The sequence below is a fragment of the Xiphias gladius genome, chromosome 24 (assembly GCF_016859285.1).
Source record: "Xiphias gladius isolate SHS-SW01 ecotype Sanya breed wild chromosome 24, ASM1685928v1, whole genome shotgun sequence".
NCBI classification, from domain to species: domain Eukaryota; kingdom Metazoa; phylum Chordata; class Actinopteri; order Istiophoriformes; family Xiphiidae; genus Xiphias; species Xiphias gladius.
This window is the reverse complement of record NC_053423.1, coordinates 12,839,810-12,852,012: the sequence shown is the minus strand read 5'-3', so window position 1 is coordinate 12,852,012 and position 12,203 is coordinate 12,839,810. Positions and strand designations below refer to the sequence as shown.

The 12,203-nt window shown below is 41.0% G+C and overlaps 2 protein-coding genes and 1 non-coding gene across 3 annotated transcripts; all 3 read right to left on the bottom strand.

The window, feature by feature from the left end:
- Positions 1–4,241: 4,241 nt before the first annotated feature.
- lrrc69 (leucine rich repeat containing 69) lies at positions 4,242–6,305 on the bottom strand. The gene is made up of 8 exons (XM_040122468.1): positions 6,109–6,305; positions 5,874–6,000; positions 5,699–5,771; positions 5,305–5,500; positions 5,073–5,144; positions 4,868–4,969; positions 4,553–4,732; positions 4,242–4,356 (listed from the first exon to the last, which is right to left on the bottom strand). The coding sequence occupies exons 1-8, from the start codon at positions 6,280–6,282 to the stop codon at positions 4,249–4,251; spliced, it is 1,032 nt and encodes a 343-aa protein (XP_039978402.1). The 5' UTR covers positions 6,283–6,305; the 3' UTR covers positions 4,242–4,248.
- Positions 6,306–6,794: 489 nt separating this feature from the next.
- On the bottom strand, positions 6,795–10,388 carry otud6b (OTU deubiquitinase 6B). The gene is made up of 8 exons (XM_040121798.1): positions 10,083–10,388; positions 9,195–9,343; positions 8,941–9,039; positions 8,442–8,642; positions 8,158–8,278; positions 7,972–8,033; positions 7,771–7,877; positions 6,795–7,289 (listed from the first exon to the last, which is right to left on the bottom strand). Exons 1-8 carry the CDS (start codon positions 10,156–10,158, stop codon positions 7,205–7,207), a joined length of 900 nt encoding a protein of 299 aa, XP_039977732.1. The 5' UTR covers positions 10,159–10,388; the 3' UTR covers positions 6,795–7,204.
- Positions 10,389–10,705: 317 nt separating this feature from the next.
- Positions 10,706–10,778, bottom strand: trnaf-gaa. The gene has a single exon. It is a non-coding gene; the product is annotated as a tRNA-Phe (tRNA).
- Between the last annotated feature and the right edge of the window lie 1,425 nt (positions 10,779–12,203).

Genomic DNA, 12,203 nt, shown 5'->3' with positions numbered 1-12,203 from the left:
ATGTTGATTGATTTTGATGAAGAGATAGTACAGTTATTGTCTTGTACATCTGGTGTCTTTGCCATTTCTTTGCATCAATGAGTGCAAGAAAACTTTCGCCTTTTCCCATATTTGGCTGCACTTATTAGATTTTATCATCATTTGTGTGTTACAATGCTCCAATCTGATGCCTAGATTTCAATTAAGCTTTGAATTCCAATAACAGCTCATTGTTCTTGCTTTTATTAGCTGCTCTATCTCTTCGATTCATCAGGCATATGTCAGTGTACTATGCGTAAGTGCAGCTTTCTCCCCATCTGCTGGAGGACCAGCAGAGAATCATACTGCCCCCTAGTGCCCACAGTCATTAGTATAACAACAGAATTGATTGTGCAGCCGTCAACCAGACAACACCCTGGTACTCTGCCAGTGGCTCAATACCAAGTTCTGTCATGGGCAGCGATTCACGACAATAGATTCTACTGATTGGAGTGGTGCACACTCCTGGCTATGACACTGGCCTTCCACTCGCTATTGAATGGCTGTTTTTGTCTCTCTCCTGTCACAAGGCCCCTAATTCAGCAATGATTGCTACTCATTTTAATAGCACCTCTGCTCTAGCCCCAAGGAAGGAAGAGGAGAAATCAGGGTGAGCCAGTGTCCAATCATTCTTCTGGGGTGAAGACCGCAATCACGGCTTTGATGGTTCTCTGAAAATGACTAAACATGCTACAGTGTTGCAGTAGAGATATCATGCTGGACAGTGTTTGTTACTGGAACCAGCTGCAAATATTTGCTCGAGCAAAATATCATAAAACTTAAAAATGTGTCTTCATATACAACTACAGAAAATGCAAAGGATGCATTAAGCCTTAACAGAAAATACAAAGACTTGATAAGAAACACAGTGAAAAGTACAGAGATAAGGCCGCATATGACCTTCAGCAGCAAACACACAACTTTTAATCATATTCATAACAATAAAAGCTCGCAACCAGCATCCTATATTCTGCTTTTAGCCAATGTATCACTTGGCTTTTCTATCCCCAACATGCAATGTGAGCTAAAGCAGCCATAGGTTCCTCTAAAGACATCCAAAGTAAGTGCTCCAAATGACAAGACAGGCTAAATACCCCCTAACAAACGATACATGACTGCAGAAAGCACTTTAACAAAGGAGGTATGTAATGAACCCACAGTGCCTTCTACCCAATATATCATCCTGAGTGAATTTGCCAACATCACTCTCCTTACCTCCAAGCATGGTAAATGAGAATTTATGCACCTGCTACTTTATCATTCTTTACTTTTTTCAGCCCCATGAGGTAGCCATGCCATGCGAGACAAATATTTCCACCAAAGGCAATATCCCCTCACAGTAATTATATCAGAGCAAGAGAATGGCTCATTAACATATGCTAGACATGTCAGGAATTTACAAGCGCCTTTTGTAGATGCCTCTCGTCGGTGTGCTGCTCCCATCCGTATGGTGTCTCCTTTGAGGATGCAAGCTCCTCATTTCCATAGATGTCAATCAAGCTGTGCGTGGTTTTTAGAAACATTCTGTACAAAAGCACAGGGCTCTCTGAATATGACAATCATAAGGGACAGCTCAGTGATATGGAAAAAGTGTGTCTGCACACATGTGGGGGTGCGACTATGTCTTCAGTGGAATGACATGATGAAAACAAAGCAATGGGGGCAAAATTATCTTGATGATGGGCCATCAGTGCAGAGTGGGTAGAGTGATTGAATTTGCTTTGCTGCAGTGTGTTAAAGAGGCATGTGTGTATGTGTGAATACGTGCAGAAAGCTTGACACCAGACACCAGACCAACTAACAGACAAGTCCATAGGCCACTGAGCTAGTGGCACTGCTGCTGCTGCTCCACTGCTTCAGGAAACAACATCTGCTGCCAGCAAGAAAGCACGTTCTGGTGGCCTTTCATCCATTAGTATGGCGCCAGCAGATTGAAACGACCTATTTATCTGCCATGTTCATCTACACCCCTTAAAAACAGTTTTTTAATTTACATTGTGAGGTCATTATTTAAATCTAGTGAATATTTAGTGAAGCTATCTATCATTTGTGGTAAAACTTACCCCAGAACAAAATAGTGTCTGTGTAATCTTAGTAATGGTAATTAAGTCTTTAAAAAGTTTGAATGTAGATTTGTGAACATACAGCTCTCTTCCAGCACCGGAGGCAGGAGAGCAAAATCTGCAGTGATGTTCCATGCAAAATATTCTTGTGAAGTGCTTTGTATTTATAAAACACCAAAGCTGAAGTTAATGGGCATTATGATGGTATCCAGTGTGATTACAGTATTTAGGGATAATATAACATTTTTAGGAAGAATTTTTGCACAACTTTGTAAGCTTATGGGTGTAAAAAACACCTATACTCTATTGAAGCCTGGTCCTGTTGATGAATACTGAATGTTAAAATGTTATAGGCATTATGCTTTGGGCATTTCATGATTTCTGTATTTGGGTAGAGTTTTGATGTGGTGCAAATGCATAAGCTCAAATGGCATTGTGCCCCAGTGGCCCTGCCTGCTTCTCTTTGTCTGCCTGACCCCCAGGCTTCATCCAGTCAACACCAATGGAGCCAAGACAGACTGGTGTGGTGTTTAGTTCCACCACACTGCACTGGCTTACTGGGCCACTGCCCTCATACGCTAACTGAGAGTAAACTACCTAAGCTGACAGCAAAAGGAATCTAGCCTCTGCTGAAAACACAAACACTGCACATGCACTTACACAGATGGCAGCCTCACCTTTCTGTGCTGTAAATGTACAGTAGCTTTGAAAATGACTTTAAAAATGAATAAGGTGAGTGAAAATGAAAAAAAGAAATAATTTAAAAAGGATATAGATCTATTGGCTGGAAATGAAAAAGTGACTTAACAGTGGCATAACAGGAGTTTGACATAAAACCTACAAAGTGAGATGGAGATAGAAAGAGAAGTCATTTTGTGTTTGAATGAGACCGGTCTTTCGCCCCAGCAAATGTCATTGCAATGACTGAAGACCCAACGTCCATTTCCATCACCAACCGCTCTCTCTATCTCTCTCCTTCTTTCTCATTCATTGTCATCGCCTTTTCCCTTTAAGTGCACTTTCGCCCACACCACTTGGAAATTGATTGAAACAAAATGTCACAATTATGCCCTGTAGCTCGCTGCTTCAATTATTCATCAATTAGGGGCTAGGCTCCTTTTTTTCTATCCTCTGAGCTGATTTTTCATTCAGTTTGCTCGAGATGTATGGCTCCCCTGCTGTTAACCAGTCCAAAGTCATTAGTTTCTGGGTTTGCAATTAAACCTGATGCATTATGCATAAGGCTCCGACTCAGTAGACACACGCAGCAGCGGCTGCAGCAGCTAGCAAACGAGCTAGCAAGCTCTGGAGGCGTGGATGGGAAATTAATTTTCTAGAAATGAAGTTCTCTCTGCCTCTCCATCCCTCTCTCTCTCTCTCGCTCTCTCTCTCTCTCTCTCTCTCTCTGTCTATCTTTCTCTCTGTCTTTCTCTTGTCTAGCAGGTTGGAACAGACGCCACTGGCTGGAGATGGATATAGAGATGGGGCAGCTACGGAGTCTTATTGCAGCTTGATCAGCACTGACAAGGGAATAGGAGCCCACCAAGTTTAAACAGACAAACTATATCTAGGAGACAGACTTTAGTAAATTGTTCGTTCACATATTAGAGGCATTGCCATTAAATGAAATGGTTGAGGCTTCATATAACCTTTGTGTTGAACAAACACAAAGTGAAAATTCTCAGGGTCAATAGATATATATCACATACATGCACTAACAAACCAATGTGAAAAAAAGGTTTTATGCATTTATGGTTTTATGTAAATTATGTGTGGTTAAAAAAATGTATTTTTGTAGTCATAGTGTGTTGACACTTCTCCTTCAAGTTTATGAAAGATTTAGTTGGCATGCATCATAAATGTACACTAAATTCAGCCGAGGACTGCGTTAAGCACTGAAACAAGGTCCAACTAAATGTGCAAATTACAATGTTCATTTGCTGCCATCTAGTGACCACAGAGTCAAATATCATTTATGAGATTTTTGAAGGGACAAAATCTCAAAATGTTACTGCAAAATTAACACATCTAACTACTGCCAGAAATACATTTCTTGGTGAGGTCTAAACTATGAGTATTAACAGACACAGTCCACAGTTTTAGGTACAAAAACGAGATGAGAGAGCGACTAAGATTATGGATAGTACCTTTTTTAATGAACTTGTATTTATCTTGTAGCGACACCATAGTAGGAGTGTCCATCTCTATTAAAGCACTTGTATGAACAAAGAAGGGCGCGCACTGGAACAGTTAGCGAACTCCTTATTTTCATGTCCTGTAACACACATAATCATGACAAAGCACATTTCATTACACGAGCTGCTACATATTTATCCTATTTTGATGCAGTGTAGCAGTCATATATACTACACCAGGTGTCATAGACACATAATTTCAATCACAATCTTTAAGCAAATCTTTTCGCACATTACCATAATTCAATGATAGTAAGCTGAAAACAATCACCTAACCTTCCTCAGATTGATAAAATGCACACACTCCAGCCAGGTGGTGAGGATGGGGCCCATGCAGAGCGCACAGCAGCTGCCATTGGCCAACAGGGCAGTCAGACATGGGTAGTGGGGAAGCATCCTGTGGACCAGAGAAGATCTGTTCCTGTCCTCCCGCAAGACAAATCTGGCAACCAGTTCCTGGGAAACACAGATGAAACAAGAATAATGAGACATTTACTGAATGAAGACCAAGACATATTGTTAGATTTCTTACATAGTGGATGATAAATACATTAGGTCTTGTTGTGTCTGCCGTACTTCTTTGACAGTTACCTTTAATGTAAGTACCTCTGCATCCTGCACCGATGGCATTGGCTCACAGCGCACAAACCTGTTGCCTTCACAGTAGAGCTCCTTCAGGGGCAGCAGGTGAAACTAGACGGGGTCACCCAAGGCAGACAGTGAGATTTATTTCCAGATTTTGTTAGATTTCTCTACAGCATGGTGGCTCTAAATTAGGTAATAGTATATACTGTACCTCAGCAGGGAACACTGACAACATGTTCCCAGCCACATCCACGACCTGGAGTTTTGTCAGTGCCCTAATTCCCTAGGTGACATGACGAGTATTCAAATTCTGCATTGCTCTCACAAACAGAGAAAAATCACAGAAACACGAAAGACTAAGAAAACTGTTCATCGTGTTTAGGTGTGAGCTGAGGACAAAAGCATTTCCTGACATGTTAAGGATCACATCAGTGAACACCCACCTCTGGTAGGCTGGTCAGTTTGTTTCTGGCTACGTGTAGCTTGGTTAGGTCTTTACACTGGTACAGCTGCTGAGGAAGCCGAGACAGCTTGTTGGAGGTCAAGTTTATCTCAGACAACTTAGGGAGATGACCGAGCTCAGCAGGGACCTCCTCCAGCTTATTGTCCAGCACACTGAGATGTTGAAGCTTGCTTAAACTGAAGGGTTTTTAACAGAGAAAACCATTATCCTTAACCCCTTTGTGCCCTTCATTTGACCATTTCTTCAGAGACAGAGATGAAAGCAAGTCAACAATTTAGCCTTACATGTAAAAATATAAAATGAGTAGCCGTCTTCAGAACCAATTATTGCAGTTTTGAAGAGCCTCCCTGGACACCCCGGTGCCATAAATGTACCTTTTAATCTCTGGTGGAAGTCTCTGAATCTGGTTGTGGTTCAGATTGAGCACAACAAGGTTCGGTAATCCACCTGTAAAACATAAATATGACAATAATGGGGTTCCCTTTTAGCTTTGGTGTTTTTTGGACAAATCCTCCGAGGTTTTAACGACGCAGAACAGCCGGAACCTACCTATCACCTCAGGTGGCACCGCTGTAATTTGGTTGCTGAACAGATACAGCTTCTTCAAGTACCCCAGGTGGCCCAACACAGCGGGCACCTCCCTCAAGGCATTATTCCCCAAATTCAGCTCCGCCAGCTTGCTCGCATCGTCAAAAGGGAAAGGAGTTTAATCACAGACCTATTTGGTGCGTGAAACCTTTAAAGTGCCGGCTCTGCGACTTTCGGGGAGAGAGAGGAGACTCACGTGTCGTAGAGAGCGCAGCTCGGCAGGCAGCGCGGCGATGGAGTTGTTGTTCAGCAGGAGAACCGAGAGGTTTGTTAATCTGGAAACACCCGTGGGGACGTCTCTTATTTTCTTTGAACTCAAATTTAACGACGTCGATTTACCATATAGAGCCCTAATCACCGACTCGGCCATTTGCTGAACCAACCGTCTGCTCCAAGTTTCCATGGCGACAAGACGCTTGTGAAATGAGGATTGCCTGCCGCGCGGTGGCGACCTCTAGTGTTGGCAGCTCAGTATAGCCAATATCTTGCTATCATGGCAAATGCAAGGCAAGTGGAATGGAAGATCTAGTCCTCCAGTATGTGTGTACAGTTTACCAAAGGCAGACATGACACAGACGTTGGAGCTTTTTTTTTTTTTTTTTCTGTACAGCAACACAACATGGTAACCTCAAATTAGACCTGAGGAAGAGCGTTTGTGGTTGTCTTTGTAGGATAAATGAAAAATCTGGAATGAGACGGGAGTGCACTGCTATTTTTCACTTTTCCATACAGATAATGGTTACCCGGTATTTGTTATTTAAGAACATATGGGTGTTTGTGTGTGACTCCTGATGATCACTCATACAGAACAAAACATCACTTCAAATACAGTCAATATTTCCTAATCAGAAATACCATAAATCAGGCAATGACACAACTCAATCTCATTAGTATGTATTTATGTAAACATTGATATGATTTACAGGCTCAACGCAACTCAGTTTTTTCCAGGAGCACTGTAAAAGTTAAATAATCTGTCAGGACTCTGTTGACATTTGGTTGAGTGACATGCATGATCAAGTGCTCTTCCATGCTCTCCTGCCCAAGTGGATTTGCTTAAATAGTACTTGTTACACCACTTTTTCCCAAAGTGGGCTGCAGGGGCACCATGGGATAGACCAGCGGTGTCCGATGTAAAATCATTAACAGATTAATTTCTTTTTTATGCTATTTGCACTAGCGCAATCCACCCGTTCAAATACGTTTGTATTTAGGGGCCCCTGGTGTGAGTGATTTGAACACTCTCTGCATTGCACAAATTGGTTTATGTCACACCAAGACTAAGCTGTCTCTCAGCTGTCCTCTGCATTGGCTGGGTCCTTTAGCCGCTCCACAGAATTGTAGTGCTCTCCTAGTCCATAGGCGTGACGCATGTAGCTGCAAACAATGAGAAAATAAAATCTGAGTCAAAATCTCTTAGATAAGGCTCTCCAAATTTTGAAAAGCTACATCAGAACCCTTAGGCATAGATTCGAGTTATACAAGTTTGTCTGTCTACGGCTGCTTTAGTGTGCTGTGTGATAGCTGGGATGTTATCAATTCTTGACATTTAAATGCAGTTAAATGAGGATCCAAAACTGTCATATCATACCCTTCATGAAGAAGTACGGTACATGTTTCAGATATCAATTACTCAAGCTCCCACTTATCTTAACTAGTGAAAGCAACACCATGATCCACGAGAGAAGTCTTTTGTTGAGCCTTTGATAAACCCTTCTTTTACATAATTACAGATGATATTCAAACTTGCAAGTATGTCTCAGCTGTATTTTTTTTTTACTAATTTGCTGTATTTATTTTAAAACTTAAGCTACTACAACTTGAACCCCAAACAAATAACAACATATTAACAACATACACGAGAGTGATAGGTTCAATGCCATATTCCTCCCCAATTTTTACTGCTGGAGAGTCAGCCTGGATCACTTCTATCGGCAAGTGGAGAACTTGAGTCAAAGCTCGCAGCTGTTGGGTAAAAGACAACAAAAAGAAAGTAATTATTGTAAAGAACAAGGAGCAACAGCACAGTGTATCCGTGAGAAATTTTAAAACAACTCACTTCCAGTTGTCCACCCCAAGCTGCTGTGTGCTCCACTTCACTGCAGTATTTCTCGAACTCATCTTGAAACCAATACACCCAGAAACACTTGCTTTAATACTGTGCATACGCATAATTACTTTCTACATGGAATGTCTATGGCTACCATTTTTGGTTGTTGAACCAAAGCAAAGATAACAGTGTCACCTGTTGTGTACATGTCACCAGTGTTGGGGTTGGTGAGGAAAGGCAGGAAGTCATCAGCATGGCATCTCATGTGCTCAGCAGTACGGGTCCGCAGTTCTTTCACATTCATGGATAACCCAGTCTAAAACGAAGCATACACAATATGTAATCTTTGTATATAAACCCTGTTGAAAGTTGCCATTTTAGACTGTAGATAATCTAGACTGCCCATTTTTGCTCCTCACATTTCTGATTATGTATTCAAACCGCTGCTGCAGCTGTATTACTCCTATGACAATACGTACCTTTGATCGCTGTGCCAGCTGATCTTCAATGGCACGATACATGCAGTGGCCATCAGAGGAGATCTCCTTGATCTGAAGCTGTTGCTGGGCGAGTTTCTGAGCCAGCTTCAGACCCTCCTGGTGCCTCACACCCTGCAAGTTCTGAACCTCGGCCTCTGCTATCCTGCTCTCCCTCTCCTTCTCCTGGGCAGCCTTCTTGTCCTGGAGAGGATCGTTTCAGTTAAATGTATTTCATTAGTACTTGGAACCATGACTGAGACTAAACTAATTTTAAATGGAAGCAAACAAAGATTGCTGATTAAACAACAAATCATAGATGAAATGTTCAGGCATAATCAATAACCATACTACTGTTTAAGGTATTGACATCTGTATATTATTCAGAATGTAGTGTTTTGGGCATGGGGATTCTGGGAAGTGTGTTTCTACCTTTGTACACTGACTGTGTCAATAGGCATCAAATATAATTGTCCTATTTGAGAAGGAACCTGTAACTCACCCTTCTCTTCTGGGCCTTGGTTACTCGTGGATGTTTGACCTCTTCCTGTTCTCCGTCCTCCATCTTAATGTTCTCAACTCCATTTATCACCTCTTCCACCTTGAAAAAATTGAGTGAGGAGAGCTTCAGTTATGTTGCAAATTGACGTTAATCTAATAAACAGACTTCATGTAAGCATGAATCATGAGATACAAATGCGACAAACTGCAATCTGTGTATACTTTGCTTCTGTACCAAAAAGCATTTGCTTTTACCATTGTGTCATTTGTAGATTTGAGCTGCCTGAATTCCTCCTCGTGTTTTTGACTGAGGTCAGCCTCCAGTTTGGAAATCTCCTCCGTCAACTGTTTTCTCCTTTTCTTGTCATTTTTGGGGACTGCATTTTTCATGCTCTGGATTTTAGCTGAAAACGAAACACAAGCAAAGATTGTCTGACAAAACAATACTTCAATAAAGCTAAGACACACTACATACAGTCAAGTATGTGTACATATACATGGAAATAAAGTAATCCAAAGATGAAAGAAGATAGGTGAGCATATAACTGTTATGTACATACCTGTCGGTGAAAAAAATATGCGCATAAATATAAATATAGATATAGATAAAAAAGAACAATGAACAACAACATACAATGTCTATATACAAGTCAACTAGAATAGGGTGTAGAAAGAGCGTATGAATATAACTTTTGAACGTATGTCGTCTGGCCACACCCCAATCTGTGATGTCAGATGCGGGATTTTGCCTTTGACGGCTGATGGAAAAGATATTTGACATGACTGATCGGCGTACGGCTACAGTGACAAGATACTTGAAAGTTTCAACCCACAGAGACCTTTGCAGCAGCAGTCCTCCAGCACCCCCAGTGTTTTTTAACCTAAAACTTGTGAGCCACTGGCGATGGACTGGTAAATACCTAGAAATGATAATAATGAAATAAATGATATTATTCTAGCTGTGGATTCTACATTTTGCTCGGAATTGTCCCCCTGTAACATTGCAGTGTCTTACTACTGCTGTCTCTAAACCGGCCTGAATTCCAATAAATAAAGTAACACATTAAGTGCACACAAACTGACAGCAAGGGCCATATTTTAAGTACATGGTCAGAACGAGTGAGAACAGCTGAGGTTAGCTACCTTGCAGATCTTTCTTTTCCTTGCGGTGCTGCTTTGCCAGCAGCTCCTCCGGTGTCTCCGCTACCCACTCCTCCATGACTGGATGCCGCCGCCGCTGCTGCTGCTGCTGCTGCTCACTTTGTCCAATTAGACCCTTGGCTACATGAAACTGGCGGCCGTTGGATAAACAAAGTGTTACGATGTCCAAGTTGTAAAATACGGCACATCAGTGACACGAGATGAAAAATATATACTCTACAATAAATAACACATGCTTATATGGCCTCATCCGGAAAAGACGAATGGGGCAGGGTGGAGCTTTCTTCTTCTTCACCTCCGACACTAACGTTGCTTATACCGCCGCCCATTGGCTCGTTACTGTGCTACAGTTCCATCCTATCACAGCACCCGGCTTTGATGTACTGTAGCTGTATAATCCAATCACCATTGCCATGGGCATAATTATTTATTATCGGGGCCCGTAGGGTAAAAGACAGCCCGTTCAGGCCGCTGGTGTCGTACACGTCCGTTTCATTATTCTCTCGGGCGTCCTGACACCAAACAGTGCTCCAGAGCTGAAACAATGCTTTGCGAAGTAACCCTAGCCATCCCGGAAATGGGTGGTGAAAAGACGGCCCACTAGCTGCCGAAACCCGGGATCGAACCAGGGACCTTTAGATCTTCAGTCTAACGCTCTCCCAACTGAGCTATTTCGGCATGCGTTAAACGGTTCGGCAATTAGTTAAAAGAGATCAAATGTACTGGCAACAATTTTGATAATTTATAAACTTTAATACTTTTAGTTAAAAATTCACTTTGTCAGCCTCTGAAATGTGACTATTTGTTGGGTTCCCAGTTTTCTACAGTATGAAAACTATTGGTCAGACAAAACCAGATATTTGAATATGTTAACTTGGGCTTCAGGGAATAATGATGGGAATTTTCCCACTATTTTATGATATTTTATACACTGAATAATCACTCAGTTATTAAAGAAAATAATTGTCACATGGATTGATAATGAAAATAATTGTTGGTTGCAGCCTAACTGTCCTCCATGATAGAATAATACTACCTTGCCCAAGGTTTTCTTTGTGACAATTACTTGATAGACAGTAATAAATAAAGCAATTTGATAACACAACTTTACAACAAACAAGCTCAATATTAACAAAATTAAAATAGATTTTGTCACCGGATCCCTTTACAAGACAGAGGCTAAAAGATGGAGGATAGAGGACCCGTAGCTGATATTCTATGTCTGTGGTGCAAACAAAGAAAGTTGCAGTTAATCAATTTTTTTTTTTTGTGCCAATATCTCATTGTAATCCAATGAGATAAATTTCAAGCAGGATCTTATCTTAGGCCAATGAGGGAACGCATACAGTGGATCTGAATTTGGTCAAGTAATCACAACTTTTTATCTGAGATGATGTGAACGGCTGTTACAAAATGCTTGTTTCACTTTCCCTTTTCTCCAAATCCTGCATTTACATAAACATCACATCACTCTTCCCTCCAATGTTCGTTTAATGATTAGTTCCCGACCGGGGTTATGAACACCCCAAGTGGACCCAAGATAAATCAAAAGGTTCATAAGATGATAAAAGGTATATGAGAGATTAAAAAATATATATTTTGTTACACAAAATTATGTTTATTTTGTGATATAAATAGTTTTGGGTTCAGGCCTCTAAAAATTTCTCAAATAAAATAGTCTGAAAAAGGAAAATCAAGCTTTGATTGAAATGCTCACAAACCACGTCCACACGAAAGTTATAGTCTTTCTGTGGACGTGCGAAGGACGTCAAATAGACTACATTTAAATGGGTGGTTGAGAACAACTGCTTTAAACATCAGTTGCATGGTTATTATTAATAACAGTATGAAAATGTGCCATATCTAGACATTGATATTTATAAATATTAAATGGGGCTAATATGCGCTTATGTAACAATGCAGTATTATCAGAATATAAACCGTGCTGTATTTTCAAAACATAAATGCGAATATTAGACCAGGGATAATACAGGCCTACATATAAAGCAGGCCCATAATCTGTTAGAAAAAATATGTTATGGAATAGAATTATCACATGAACTACTACCACTAAAACGTCTTTGGGTTCGTAGGTAGCCAATT